The following is a 16,163-nucleotide window of genomic DNA, read 5'->3' as shown; positions in this document are numbered from 1 at the left end:
AAATTGAGATTCAAATTGTAGATTTTCAAATTCTGCTCTATCTTCTAGGTTCAAATTGAGATTCAAATTCTAGATTTTCAAATTCTGCTCTATCTTCTAGGTTCAAATTGAGATTCAGTATAGCCTCTTAAATATAGGATCTTTCAGCTAAGTATGATTAATTTTGCTTCTGTGCTGTTAACCTCCTTTGAATACATTTAGAAATTCACGTGCTGGTTTATGGCATCTTTGTTTTGTATATATCACGATCTAAACTAGCTAGTTTATGAGTGAGTACGTTTTTTTTTTTATTTTCTTCAATTTAGAAGATAAATAAGCTCTCCTTTAACAAAAATTATATTATTTCCTGTGAAATGTTAGACATTTGTAGAGTTTGTACTCATAGCCCTACCATTTTAATCTTTTTATTCAATTGATGTCATTTACTTGTTTTTTCACTTGTGATGTCAGCTTATTAATTACACAGTTTCCAATTGTTTTTTTCTAGTCTCCACTGTGTCCTTATTTACCATGGACAATGTACTTATTTATGAGAAGTACAAGTTCATGTTGTTTCTGAGTTTGTGTCTAAAATATTTTAATGTTACTACACTTTGATCACCTTACCAATTTGTTGGTTGTTTACAAAGTGTATACATTCAACTGTAATGCTTTAATTATGAACTCTGTATTGAATAATATAAACATCTTTGGAAAACCTCAGTCCCTTTTTGTCAGCTGTATGGCACCTCGTTTTCAAGCCTATAAATAACAATAGATTCCAACTGTGCTGATACAAGCCCCAAATACGCAGTTTTCCTTCCTATCTAAATACACTCTTTCATCTAAACAGTGGATAAATGATTAATGCTTTTGTATAGTTATTCTTGGTTGAGTTCCCATCATTCAAGCACTTTGGTGTCATTTCACTAGCAGTGCCTTCCTGCCATGCAAAAGAACAGCTTTTGCAGTTTTCTGCGTATACTGTTCTTCAGACCTTTCAGAATGGCAGCTACCATGAACGTTTTTTTAAAAAAAAAAACAGATTTTGCCATTAGATAGTGAAGATGAACATTATTTTACATCCCATTTTTAACGGAGAGTGATATTCCTCGGAAAGCTTAAAAATCATATAAAGCAGTATACTGACAATATCGATTTTTTTTCCATGCTATATTATCAGGTTTTATTTCCCTCTAATTTCCTTATGATTGTTACAATCAATGAAAAAAATACAGCATGTCTCTTGAAAGATTAGCCTCAAAGGTAATAACTAATTTGGTAATATAGCAGGTTAGCCAGCTGGAAAGATTGTTTTTGAGATTTTAGATGGGGCAATACAAGACTTTCTTTTGGATTATTTCAAATCTTTTCTTAATTTTCACCCTTTCTTGAAAAATGTATTCTATAAAATTTGGCATCTCTCCTTTTCTAAAAGTTTTAACTGAGAGCCGCTGTTTGAATATCTAAATTGCTTTTGATGATTTTCTACCATTTCGTCATTTTTCATTGATAAAACAATCATTGTTATAATTTATGAGAGGACATATAATCAAAATTCAGCTTTTCTCATTAATTCCAAAGGGAGAAACTTTATAAATCTTCTATATTTTACTATGACTTGTTTTGGAAATCTTCTTTGAGCACTTTTCATTCTCAGTCCAAGAAAAAGAAAAGAAAAAAGGATTTCTGGTTTTGCTGTCTTTATGTTTTTGTTTGACTATAGAATGTTTTCTTCCATAGATGCATTTGAGTTATACTGGATTACAGTAGTCTTTGCATTGTTATTTCAACAGCCCGATTAATCAGAGCCAGATTTATATTGCATGTAATTTGAGGAAATTCTTATCTTTGGCTGTAGATGGTAACCTCAAATTGTAAGGTTTTAAAATAGATTAGTGTAGTCTTAAATATTTTGTTTCTTTCCTATTTTAGAAAGTGATGGTACAAGTTATCAAAGAGTGAAATAATTCTTTAATATTCCAAGTTTTCCATTTTGTTTTTAAAACCATAGGCTACCTTTATTCTTCATGACCTTGAACTCAAGGAAGCTGCCTAGTGAAAACCCTTGGATACTATCTTAATGAGTGGAGTGATGAGTGTATGACTTCTAGTTAGCCATCTATAATTAGAAAGATTATCAGAACTATGTGTAATTCAGCAATTCTGTTCCAAGATGAAACTTTAAATATTTTTTCAGGAGTGAAAATCTAAAAAGCATTGTTAGATTCACTAGAAAGTTAATTCAAATATTTTTGCTTGTTTGTTTGGTGTTTGGTTTTGAGGTGCAGAATGGTGGCGAACAACAGATGTTCATACTCGTACAGGGGCAACCTTCTTTCCACAATTACTGGGAATTCCACCACTGTTTGCTCCTCCAGCCCAGAATCATGATTCTTCTTCATTCCATTCAAGGACTTCAGGAAAAAGTAATAGAAATGGCCCTGAAAAAGGTACCCATATTAACTTATTACAAATCCTCCTTTCCAATACCTATTTTGAGTAGAGTTCAAGTTGAGTAACATTTATGTAGCATTGTGCTCTAGACACTTTCACATGGTCATGCTTTATCCTCGTAATAACTCTTTGAGATTGGAAGTATTCTTATTTTGCAACCAAGGTTAAATACCATTTAGTATTTTTTTGCAACTAAGGTTAAATAACTTATTCAAGAAAATACTGGTTACATATTGGTGTAAAATAGTCAGGGTTTCAACCTAGGTCTCCTAACTCCCAACTCCACTGCTTTTTCCTATGTTCTCATTACTTTTTATATAACCCAATATAATATATTATTTATTCTGTAATTAAGCATTAAATTCAAATGGTCATCAATATTTCTGTAATTGATAACTATTGTTAGAATATCATTTACAAATTCTAATAGCATTTTAGATGGCTTATTATCTTTTTTTCACTTGAATTACTCTTTTGGGGAGTATGCTCTGAAGGGAGAGTACTTGAATTTAATTATCTTTCTAAACATTTTTAAAAGTTGAAATAAAATTCACATAAATATAAAATTAACCATTTTAAGTTGAATAATTCAGTGGCATTTCATGCATTCACAGTTTTGTGCAACCACTACCTTTGTCTAATTTCAAAACATTTTCCTTACCCCAACAGGAAACTCCATATATATTAACTAGTTTCTTCCCATTCTTACCTCCGCCAGCCCCTGGCAACCACTAGGTAGCGCTCTGTCTCTGTGGATTTACCTATGGTGACTACAGTATCTCAGATGGAATCATTCAATATGGTCCCTTTTGTGTCCAGTGTCTTTTACTTAGCATAATGTTTTCGAGATGATTTACACTGTAGCATGTGTCAGTACTTCATTCTTTTATATTGCTCAATAATATTCTATTGTATGAAAATGTTTATTTTTGTTTTCAAGGTGTAAATGGGTCAATAAATGGAAATAGTACATCATCTGTATCTGGTATCAACACATCTGTACTATCCACTACTGCTTCAAGTTCCGTGGGACAAACTAAAAGTATAAGCTCAGGTGGAGGAAATCGAAAATGTAATCAGGAACAAAACAAAAACCAGCCTTTGGATGCTAGAGCTGACAAAATCAAGGATAAGGTAAATTGTTCTTTCAAGGACCAACTTATAACAGATCTACATATAAGCATTCGAAAAGGGCAAACTACCTGAAGTTTTGAAATAATTTTTTTGTGAATTACCCACTCCTATATTTGCAGATGTTTATTATTATTATGTGGTACTAATATTATGGATCTTATAAAATTAAAACTGTCGGCACCAGTAAATAACACAAATAGTAATAATAGCTAAGACTTGAGAAATCAACTACATACCACTCTGTGCTTAATTGCTTTGCACATAATATCTGTTTTAATCCTACCCCCACCCATAATAAGATTAGTACTGTTATTACAAATGGGGAAACAGAGCCCAAAATAGCTGGCCAGTAAGTGGCCAGGATTTGAAGTCAGGCAGATTGACTCCAGAGTCCGTGCTTTAGGAAAAGAAAAACAAAAAAACATTAATGGAAAATTTCAAATATATGAAGTAGGCAGAATAGCATAACAATCCTGTGTACCCGTTATTCATGTTCAATAGTTATCACTTCATGGCCAATTTTATTTTGTTGTATCCCCAATGGTACAGGTTATTAATTTAATGCCTCTCAGTTCTAAATTCAGCCTTTTCTTTTTTGCCACTTGGCACAATGTTAGACCTTGCCAATACAGGATCCTGGAGAAACACTAGAAAAGGAAGGGGTTTCTGTTCCTGGTTCCGGTCTCTTCTTCTTGCTCTTATGCTGTGGCTGCCATTGGTGGTTTCCTTGCCAATTGGCCACTTTTCTGCGATCATGACCCAGTCAGGCACACAACCCAGTGAAATTCACTGGCATCCCAGTGAGCAGCTTGCTACAGTAATTCCCCCTTATCCACTCACGGTTTTGCTTTCTGCGGTTTTAGTTGCTTGTAGTCAACTGTCATCTGAAAATATTAAATGGAAAATTCCAGAAATAAACAGTTCATTAGTTTTAAATCGTGTGCTCTTCTGAGTAGCGTGATGAAATCTTGCCCTGTCCCACTTCATCCTTCCCAGGACGTGAATCGTTCCTGTGTCCAGCGTCTCCACACTGTACACGCTACCTGCCTGTTAGTCACTTGGTAGCCATCTTGGTTATCAGATCGACCGTTAGGATATCGCAGTGCTTGTGTTCAAGTTACCCTTGTTGTACTTGATAATGGTCCCAAAGTGCAAGAGTGGTGTTGCTGATAATTTGGATATGCCAAAGAGAAGCTGCAAAGTACTTCCTTTAAGTGAAAAGGTGAAAGTTCTTGACTCAATAAGAAAAGCCATCATATTCTGAGGTTGCTAAGAGCTACAGTAAAATGAATCTTTTATCCATAAAAAAGGAAAAGGAAATTTGTGCTACTTTTGCTGTCTGTCACACCTCAAACTGCAGAAGTTTCAGCCACTGTGCATGATGAAGTGATTAGTTAAGATGAAAAGACATGAACAGAAAACATGTTCCAATTGATAGCAATGTGTTGCACCAGAAAACATGGAACCCATATGAAGACTTTAGCAGGGGATCCTCTGATGAGCGACACCAAGACGTTTACTGCAACCAAGGGGTGATTGCACAGATTCAGGAATAGGTTTGGATTGAAAAATATAAAAATTACTGGAGAGAGAGACAGAGAGACTACATTCACATAACTTCTGTTACAACCTATTTTTATTATTCTACATTATTAGTTATTGCTGTTAATTTCTTGCGGTGGCTAATTTATAAATTAAACTTTAACATAGGTATGTATGTGTAGGAAAAAACATAGTATATTTAGGGTTCAATAGTATTCTGTGGTTTCAGGCTTTCACTGGGGGTAGGAACATATCCCCCGTGGATAGGGGGGGACTACTGTAATTAGTTTCACTAGAATGCCACTGGGTGGCTTTCTAGCTAATGTTACTGTCACCCCAGCTAGCAGGTTCCCAGCAAGTTTTTCCGGCATTCCAGCAGGCAGTGATTCCTGTGTGCCAGCCTTGACCTGTGAGACCTCGGTGAGCTTCTCTGCCATCCAGTGGGCAACAGCCATATCCCCTCCAACAAAATCCGGGCTCAGTCTTGAGTTATAAGGGTTTGGAAGGAGAGAGACCGTCTTCCAAGTTTACCTTTGAGTACTCTACCTCAGCCCTACAGGAAGTGGCTATTCCATACATTTGCCAATCCAGTGTTCTTTGGGGTCTTTTTATCCCTCTTAGTTCATCTTCTGTTACTAGTTAATACTTTGTTATGATAAAATTTCCATGTTCAAGTTGCTAATGTGATTTCTGGCTCCTAACTACACATGATCTGCTGTAGAAACGGTATGAGGAGTAGAGTGGGTATGCAGATCCAACCTGGTAAATCCACACCAGTAATCTGGTCACTCTCAGCCTTTGGATTGCCTCTTCCACATCAGGCCAGGGAATTTATAACATTTTATCTTTATTAAACGTAGGACACCACATTTATGTTGAATGAGTTTAGGTTTCATTTGTTCAGCCAAGTAAGTTGCAATACCTTCAGCTGTGTGAACTAACACATTATGTTCAGAATTTCCAGTAAGTTCACCCATATCAGTGAATTTGGTCCCATGTGTGATTTCTTCTTGATTGAGAAGCCTTGGTCTATTCTGAGTCAAAGCCATAGCATCTACTGCTAACATTCTGTAAAGAAAGATAATAATTAGAGCAGTGTCTTCTCATCTACATTTCATAAAAGCCACTTTCAGGGCCTGCGTTTCTGGGGAAAGAGCATCAGAAGTTTGTGATTCTGCACAGATCACTTTCTCCCCACCATCTCGGCTGTAATATCAGGGCGTCTGGGAAGCTTCTGACACACCACAGCAAGAGGCGCAAGAGATGGGTAGCCATTGACTGCAAGTAGCATTGATCTGAACTTCAAATCTGAACAACAAGCCTCCCAGGCTGTAATTTTTAATCCTAAGGAACGATTTCATCAATTTTTCCTTGTCTGTCTTCAAGACATCATCCATATATTTTCCAGGATCAACGGAACAAGTAAAGATTTTTTTCCCCTATTGCCCAGTGTATTTCATAGAAATATTTCCTCTAGATGTTGCAGTTATCTTCTCAACAGAAGATTGGTGTTTTCCAAAAATATGGCAAGACACAGGAGGTTCTGAGGAAGCTCATCTGGTAAAGCCAACAAGCCTCACGTACCCATCACAAAGACTCAACAGGACTGTACTGAGGCCCCAGGATCAACATTCCCTTTCTTCTTCAAGCCGCCCCACTGAGCGCTCCGCAAATGTGCTGAGAGAGTCTTGGTCATTTCCTTCCAGGGACACAGGTTTCAGGGTCACACTCTCCACTGCTGCTCTTTAAGTTCTCTTTGCTCTTGTTCCTTCAGATTTGTTTCAAAGGCATTCCCATCAGTGTGAGCTCTGAGGGCCTGTCTGCGCTGGTGCCAGACACATTCCTTACTCCCTTAGTGTTTTGAAACAAATCTCAGACGTAATATCATCAGATATATTTCTATATTTCTAAAAGTTAAATGTCCATGTTTTTAAGCTTTACACCATCCTCCATGTTGGAAGTAGTGCTACAACAACACAGTAAAGTCTAAACTCTCTAGTATCTCCACATTGTACAAGGCATCGAGGGAGACTTTCCCTGTCCTCAGGTCTAATAAGGTATCTACACTTACATTCTGAAGCAGAATTAGTGCTATTAAAAGAAAAACGACTTTTGGTAGCGGGTAGTAAAAACTGACAGAGGCATCTCTTTAATGATATAAAGAGAGATTCTGAGGTAGCGTGGTAGTGTTTATACATCTCATAGAAATAGCATAGAGAGAGATTGGCTGTCAAAGTGAGGGATACTAGAATGTGGGACGCAGAAGAAGACCACCTTTGTCTCATACATGGTCTGGCATGAATTTGTAGTAGTTGGTTGTTCAAGTAAAACAGAGATGAAGGGCATTGGTACTAAAAAGGAAAATCCTATACTTTTATACTCAGTATCTTCCATTTTAAACGCTTTTTAAAAATTGCTTCATCAGCCCTTTTCATGTGTAGTTTGAAAAATGTTCTTCGGCTAATTTTGATAATCCTTTCTGAGAGACAGAGTTACATATCTCCATACTGCTCATTGAAAATCCCTGATTAAGTCCAATTCCCTCATTTAGTCTGCATGTATATTTAGAATAAATACAGATAATTTAAATTAAACAAGGTCACAAACTAAAATACACAAACATACAGCCTGTTGAGGAAAAAGAAAATAAAACAATTCAAGGTTGAATAAGTTCTATTCCTGCTGCCATACAAATTATTGTTACCACAGCAGCCAAAACAGTCTTTTTAAAACATAAATTTTTTTCTTTATGGTTTTAAAATATCATGTGGTAGCACTCCCTCCATGATTTCCCTGTCTCACTCAGGATAGAATCCTTCCCCCAGCCAGGATCCCAAACCCTGTAGGCTCTGGCCCTGCCGATCCCTGCAGCCTCATTTCCTATGGCTTTCTCCCATGTTCCTTGGGCCGTAGTTGGTCCAGCTGACTTCTCCGTTCTTTGAACACATCAAACTTGTTTCCTTTGCTGTTTCCTGTGTCTTGAAACTCTTTTCTCCTCTATCTTTAGGTAACTGGCTCTTGTCCTCCATTAAGGTTCCAGTTCAGAAAGGTTTTACCTGATAAAACATCTAAATAAATCTTTACCTCACCCCACCCCCAACATACACTGTCTATCCAGTTATCCTGTTTTAGTTGTGGTCCTTATCACTAAAAACACTTATTTATATTGTTTGCTGGTTCTCTTCACCCTGTTCCCACTAGGCAGAGCTGCTGTCTTTTGTCATATGCTTGTATCCCTAGAGACTGGAGCAGCTATGCCTGGTACATAATAGCCTTGAATATGTGTTTGCTTTGTTATTGGAAGAAATAAATATACAGTGAAATGAAAGTTCAAGGAGAGGGTTCTGAAAGGCTTTCCCAGATTGGATGGGGGTGGGTGGATTAATAAACTCTTTGATCATTTTTTGATGAACCTAAGAAGACTCATTTTTAAAATGTTTAAATGACAGAAAATAGACATACTACCTAATTATGTGTGAATGTAAAAGAACTACCTACACACACACACACACACACACACACACACACACACACACAGGGACTAAGAAGATGAAATTGGTGAAGTTGAAACTCGTTTTTCTCTTTTTTTTTCTAATACTTGAATTAGTCTACTCACATCTATTTTTTCTTTCATGGGGTCTAAATTAGTTACCTTATAAAGCACAAACTCTGTACACTGTCAGCATATGCTCTGCAAAACCACCTACCTCAGAATCACATGAAGTGCTTGTTAACGCAGATCCCTATGCCCAGTTTGGATTAGGACCCAGGGGTCTGCTGCTTGTGGCAAGTTCTTTAAATGAATATCTCACACCATGAACCTTTGGAACCTGCACCTCTAGACCCACTCTTGAGGTGGGCCCAGTTTCTCATGCCATCTTTAAAAAAAAAACCTACAGAGTACTTGGGCATTGGAATAGGAGCTTAGTTTTCTCTGCTAAATCACTGTAGCGCCTTCATTTATTTCCTTTCTTAGCCCACACTGAAACCAAAAGTGGTAATTTCAGTTTAGATTCCTTATGATTTTCATAGTCTTGCTACTGGTGCTTATATCCCCAACACTGATTTTGGTTGCAAAGAAGGAGCTGTTTCCCTAACAAATAACTGGTAGGCTTAATATTACTATTATTTCCCTTAATCTCCACTTTGGTCTTTCTCACCTTGTGATTCCCACACTATTTCAATTCGGGTCCTCATCTCTGTTTTACTGTGAGGGAGAAAGATGGCTCAGGGTGTGATGGTAACTACTAGTAGGTTTATTGAAGCTGTGTCTCTGGAAGAAGCTTTAGTAGTTGCTTGTTTGCAGCAGTTCACAGAGTACCATTGAAAGCAGAATAAAGCCGCAGGAGTGTCTACACTCATCATATGCATTTTACTTAATGTAAATGAAATTTCAGAAGGTACAGAGGAAAGAGTATAGATTTCCAGTTTGTAACTGTAACTTCAGCTTGGCTTCTTGTTGAAGGAGGTGTATTATATCTTCCATTTCTCAGCCCAATAGTCATGAAAGGCCATATTTCCGGTAAGACCATAGCTTTTGTAATTCATTGCTTTTGTAATTTATTAACGTTTCTATATTTTATTCTTTATTTTATCTGTCAGCAAATGCTATTGAATGTTCCTAAGTAACTTTGGATTGTACTCAATCTATTGCTGTATATCATTTCAGTATTTCTCCTTTTCAGTCTTCCTTTTGGCAGAGTATTAACTTTTCCATTGTTAATAGTTATTTAGTTATAAATCATCTCATGTTTTTTTTTCCTTTTTTTATTCACTACTAGGGTCTGTTTTTTAAACCCAAAACTTTTTGCATAAAGCAACTTAATGTCCCCTTCTTCCAGCCTTTGTATTTTCTTTGTCATATAGAATCTTCAATGTTTCAGAAATAAAATCTCCATCAAAAATAAAATCTCCATCATACTTTTTGATGGAGATTTTTGATGTAAAATACAAAAAGTTAAATTCCTTGACCCTAATGAAAACAGCTTATAAATCTGTTGCTACCTATCTTATCTTTTCTATAACACTTACTACTATATGGAATTATTTGCTTTTATATTAATCATCTGTCTACTGTACCACCACCACCAACACCATGTAAGTTTCTTGAAGGCAAGGACTCTGCCTTAGACATCACTGTAGTCCCTCACCTAGAAAGGTGTGTTTGGCATGTTATATGTGAATATTTGGCTGCTGACTCGCTACCTGCATAAAGAAAGAAGACTAAAGATAAATATAGAACTTCAATGTATGTGATCCATATCATAATTGGAATTATTATTTTCTAAATTAGTCTTTGTGTTTTGTTATATTGATGTTTTGTAATATTGATGTTTCCAATACTCTGTACATGACAGAGCTTGTGCATTTTATCAGAGAGTTCCTGTCAGATAAGTTAATTTGATCAGTTTGTTGAATAATGTGACTCTTCCCTTTTTCCTGAAATGACATTTTGAGATTGAAAATAATCATTTGATAATGAAGAGCGCATGCTTCGTACTGAAACTTGATTTTTCCCCCCTAAAATTAAAGTCGTGGTGAAAATCTTGTCTTTGTCCAGAAACCAAGGAAGAAAGCTGTGGAAAGTTCTAGCAACAGTGATAGTGATTCGGGCACGTCATCAGACACCTCCAGTGACGGCATTAGTAGCAGTGATTCAGATGACCTAGAAGAAGATGAAGAAGAAGATCAAAGTATTGAAGAAAGTGAAGATGATGATTCTGATTCCGAGAGTGAAGCACAACATAAAAGTAACAACCAGGTATAAAGAGTTCCCTTGGCAGTATCCACACATTATTCATATTTAGGCATTAACTGATTCATCGTGACTCTCGGAGTTTATAAAGTTTAAATTCAATTATCGCCTTTAGTTCTTTTGCAAAAGGAGGAAAAAGAGGAGATAGAGATTCATTTTTACAGAGACATTTAGTATATGTCTTATGAGCCTTACAGAACTATCAATAGTCATTAGACAATGATAGTTCTGTAAGGCTCACAGGGGACTATTTCAAGTCCCCGTTTCCCCCAAGTTTTACTGCTGGATGTCCTTTGTTTTAATGAATGGTAAGTAGTTGACTTTTAACTTTTATTTGCAGGTGCTATTACATGGTATTTCAGACCCAAACGCAGATGGACAGAAAACAACGGAAAAAGCCCAGGAAAAAAGAATACACCAGCCATTACCTCTTGCGTCTGAATTGCAGACTCACTCATCATTCCAATCCCAGCAGAAGCAGCCTCAGGTTTTGTCACAGCAGCTTCCATTTATTTTCCAAAGCTCTCAGGCAAAGGAGGAATCTGTGAACAAACACACAAGTGTAATACAGTCTACGGGATTGGTGTCCAATGTGAAACCTTTATCTTTGGTAAACCAAGCCAAAAAGGAAACTTACATGAAACTCATAGTTCCTTCTCCTGACGTACTTAAAGCAGGGAATAAAAATACCTCTGAAGAAGCTAGTCATTTGACCAGTGAATTGCGATCCAAACGGGTAAGATAAAATTATTTCTGGAAGGATTTTATTATTAGAAAAAGAGCTTTTACATAATCCAATAATATGTAGGTTTAAATTAAATTCTACTCTTGTTTTTATACTTTCTTTGTCAAATATACACATCAGAAAACTAAATTTCTCTGATTTTATATTTACATGTACATCTGCTTAATATAGTTTTGGCAACACAGTCATGTCATTTCCCCCTGGTTTAATGATTTAGCAGTAAGAGGAGAAATATGTTTGAAAGGACATACTTGACAGTTACTTTTGTTTAAAAATCAATGTCCTTTTTTTCTAATATCAATGTATTATTTTATAAAGAAATGAATTCTTGAGTTATTTACCTCTTAAATTTAACAATTTTAAGTGTAAAAATCCTTTACAAAGATTCATTTTCCTTTGCTATTCTTTGTGAATTATATGAAATACAAATTATTTTGAGTATCTTTTGTTTACACAAAACCAGAACCACTCATCAGAGAATTTTTTTATCTTGATTTTCTTGCTATTGATTTTATATTACTGTGTAGTCTGCATCCACATGTCCAGTAGAATTCTAGTAATTAAATAATCATTGCTTTTTTATTCTAGAACCAGCCCAGAGTAGAGAAAAAATAGTGTGTTTGAACACATTGTCCTGTTTTTAGGTTATAAAATTATCAGTAGTCTTTGTAAACCTTAGATAACACTGGTAGAGCACTTATTATTTGCCAGGCATTGTTTTAAGTGCTGAGCGTGCATTGACACATTAGTGTTACTAATGTTATGATGACCATTAACAGATGATCATGTTGAGATACACAGAGCTTAAATAACTCCCAAGATCACACTGGTAGTCAGTGATGGAGCTAGAATTCAAACCTACGTAATGTGGTACTAAGAGTTCTTCTTCTTAACCACTGCGATATGCTGGCTTTCTTTCTCAACAAAGTCTCAAATAAGAGACAGTGTCTCAAATAAGAGACAGTGTTCTACTCCACTGACTCTTATTTTACTGTGAAGACTTTAAGAATAGGGTCAAGGAAAAATAACTGGAACAAACTGGGCTTTTCTGAGGATCCAAGTGAGTAATTCTCAAGCCTAAGTATTCAATAAAATCATATGGGAAATTTAAAAAAAGAAATATCACCTCAAAACAATTAAATAAGGATCTCTTGGGTTGAGACTAAGGTATTGCATATCCAGAAAACTTCCCAGGTGATCTGTTGTGCAGCCAGATGTGAGAATCACTGATCTCAATGGAACGACCAATGGTATCATAATGTCATGCATGGGATGAGTTGTAATTCATTGTTCAATCACCAGGAGGTATTGTAGTAACATCACATTATTGACTCTCCATGAGTAAATGAAGCACGTTAAAAATTACATTTTGGGGGCTATTTTAATTGTTATTAATATATATTCCACTTTCAGATAAATGAATTTACAGTCACATAAAGAAGTATTTGTATTATGAAAGGTTTCTTAATATGTTAAGAGTTTCTTAAGTGTTTCTTATTTAAAGAATTGTATATGACTGCCTAGTAGAAAATCACTTATTAAACACTTGCTTAATAAATGTAGCTAAGCTAGGCTTTCTCCACACACAATCTTATATGTCTTTACGAAACTCTGAGAGATAATGAAACTAAGGCTCAGAGAGGTTAAGTCATTTACCAACAACACATAATTCAAGAGCAAAAGTGTTTTAAACCAAGGTGAGTGCTTCTGGCTGGAACAAACTTCTTGGGTTGGATTTTGGAAAGCTTCTTGGGTTGGATTTTGAAGAATGAACAGGATTTCATCAGCTTAAAATTTGTAAGAGAAGAACATTTCATGCGGAGAAAATAGTTACAGCAAAATATGAAAGTGGTGAAAGTATGAAATGCACAGGACATGACAAATAGTCCAGTTAGCCTAAAAAGGTATGTAAGTGCCAACTTGGAAAGTAATCTAAATAAGTACTTAGGCTTTTTTTACAAAGTTTGCAATGATAAAGGAGGCACTAAAACTTTCGACCAAAGAGCTAATGTAATAAAATTAAACTTATGTTAAGATAAAATTGGCATTGGTGTATAGCATACATTGAGAGTTGGATTGGAAGAAATGATGATAAGCAATACCAATTTGAGCAATATTTTAATGAAAGAATCCGAAAAACAGTAATATGGCTGACTTGGAAAAAAGAAAAAAAGATGATTTCAGAGATTCAGGCTTGGACTATTCAGAAAATGGGAGCAATAGTAAAGAGAGTGGGGACAGTCAGGAAACACATCTTAAGGGGGAAAGCCTAATTGGATTTAAAATATATTATGTTTAGCCGAGGTTCAGCAACCAGCTAGTTATCAATTCCACTGCCTTTATCTCGCCTGTATATCATTATTTAAAATCTGTGTATAAGCACACGTACTGTTGTCAGATACAGAAGGCAATTACAAGTAATCTTTGTTCTCATGGTGTATTGTTTTGTTTCTTAACTTACGTTTCAACAGGAACAATATAAACAGACATTCCCAGCACAGTTAAAGAAACAGGAGTCATCTAAGAGCCTGAAGAAGGTTATTGCAGCTTTGTCAAATCCAAAAGGAACCTCTAGTTCACCAGCACATCCAAAACAAACATTAGAAAACAACCACCCTAATCCATTCTTGACAAATGCACTTTTAGGTAATCACCAACCAAATGGAGTTATTCAAAGTGTCATTCAAGAAGCCCCTCTCGCGCTTACTACCAAAACGAAGATGCAGAGTAAGATTAATGAAAACATTGCTGCTGCGAGTAGCACCCCTTTTTCCTCCCCTGTAAACCTGAGTACAAGTGGAAGAAGGACCCCTGGCAATCAGACAACTGGAATGCCCGCAGCCTCTCCCCTATTGCACAGTCAAGGGAAGGAGAAAGCAGCCAGCAATAATGTGAACACGGTGCAAGCCCAGCATCACGCTCATCCTGCAAAATCATTAGTGGAACAGTTTAGAGGAACAGATTCCGACCTTCCCAGCAGTAAAGATTCTGAAGAGTCAAATGAGGATGAAGAGGAAGATGACGAGGAAGAAGATGAGGAGGAGGATGAAGATGACGAATCTGATGACAGCCAATCAGGTTATTGTCTGTTTTAAAATTTGAAGTGTTTCTCTAACTGCCATGTGAGCCAACACATTTGAAAGAGGTTCTTAATTCACAGACTTAAAAAAATCATTGTCATTCACTGTTTGGTACAGCGATGTGCGTTTCTGTAGTGAGCTGGGGAAACACGGGAGTAACTGAAATTGGAAACCCAAAGGGAAATTCTCAGCTTCGTTATTCATTTAACGTTTAAGAAATAGTAATAACTTTAAAGTGAATATGAATGACTCACGAATTAAGAAATAAATTCACGTATTTGCTTAATTTTCATTTAATTTAGGATCACTCATTTTGTCCTTTTTTTCTTCTTTTCTGCTACTTGTTAAAATGTGTCACTAAATATTTTGAACAAAAGTAAACTTGTAGCCACAGTCATTCAGAAAGTGCTAAAAACCCAAATCCCTGTGAATGTCTATTAGTAACACAGAATTTATTTAATACATATAGAGTACCCCCTACTTTTATTTTGATACCCCTTTCTAGATTTCATTGTTTTTTTTCCATTCACTTCTTTTTGTTTTCCTCCCTTTAAGCCTCCTCCTTGTTCAACAGAGGATTGAAAACATAAAATTTAAGACAGCTTAAATTTTAAATACAAAGATGAAATACATATTGTAAAAGGTTTTGGGTTTGTTACTGGTCAGCCACAAATCCAATTGTAAATTTTTTAGCCGTCAATAAGAATAGGAAAATATAGTCAGTCATACAATTTAAATAAAGTGTGTATAAGGTAAAAACAACCTCCTTGGTCAAGGTAAGAACAACTTTTCCTGTTAATATTTTTTTTCTGGTATTCCCATAAACACAACTTTGCATGATAGATAACAAATGCCAATATTAGCAAACTTTCAAAGACAACTTTTATAATGAACTTTAATGTAGGCCGGTAATACTACACAAAACAATTCCACAGAAGCTGTTGTTCTGGGAACCGTTAAGACACAGTATAAATATCAGTCCTGTGTGGAACAAGTTTCATTTAGGAATAGACTGTACATATCTGAGGGAGTGGATACATTTATAGGACTACATTGCTAGAACAAACTTTAATTATTAAGTCATTAAATTATCTCTTACAATTATTTCTGTAATTCTGATCTTTTGTGAAGCCTTACATCTGCATAGAATAATTAAAGCCAACAAAGCCAAGCATGTCCTCCAGAAGTTTCTTTTATCTCAAAGTCCAGGTGAAAGGATGATGGTAGTTGCATTCTTCTCTTCCTCCTGCTGAGCCTAGTATACTTCTTAAGCTTTTGGGATCTATTCATTTCAATAGTCAATTATATTCCCTCTGTACTTTAGTTTCTCCATTAAATTAAAAGTGATTTGAAGATGCTAAGCAGAACTCATCATGTGAATAGTGTCATATGAGACGACCTGTTTTATGATTAAAGTTTTGAGTAAAATGGATACTATTGAAGTTTTGAGGATTTATAGCCTGCATACATT

General features: G+C 35.8%; 1 protein-coding gene across 46 annotated transcripts in view; it reads left to right on the top strand.

Annotated features, from left to right (window-relative positions):
- The window catches only part of BAZ2B (bromodomain adjacent to zinc finger domain 2B), a 242,266-nt gene that overhangs the window by 142,850 nt on the left and 83,253 nt on the right, over positions 1–16,163 (top strand). For 40 of the 46 annotated variants that reach the window (XR_013993561.1, XR_013993562.1, XM_081052281.1 and 37 more), the window contains 5 exons: positions 2,265–2,432; positions 3,377–3,570; positions 10,673–10,873; positions 11,208–11,603; positions 14,084–14,690. Coding sequence is in view for 44 of the 46 variants with exons in the window: in XM_081052281.1 (XP_080908407.1) it covers positions 2,265–2,432; positions 3,377–3,570; positions 10,673–10,873; positions 11,208–11,603; positions 14,084–14,690 (1,566 nt within the window). In the remaining 2 variants the exon portion in view is untranslated. The remainder of the gene's footprint in view (positions 1–2,264; positions 2,433–3,376; positions 3,571–10,672; positions 10,874–11,207; positions 11,604–14,083; positions 14,691–16,163) is intronic. The other 6 variants (XM_081052287.1, XM_081052272.1, XM_081052264.1 and 3 more) reach the window with 1 other exon arrangement.

This window comes from Rhinolophus hipposideros (genome assembly GCF_964194185.1).
Source record: "Rhinolophus hipposideros genome assembly, chromosome: 6".
NCBI classification, from domain to species: Eukaryota; Metazoa; Chordata; class Mammalia; order Chiroptera; family Rhinolophidae; genus Rhinolophus; species Rhinolophus hipposideros.
The sequence above is the reverse complement of the archived record's forward strand: the minus strand, read 5'-3'. Positions and strand labels throughout refer to the sequence as shown.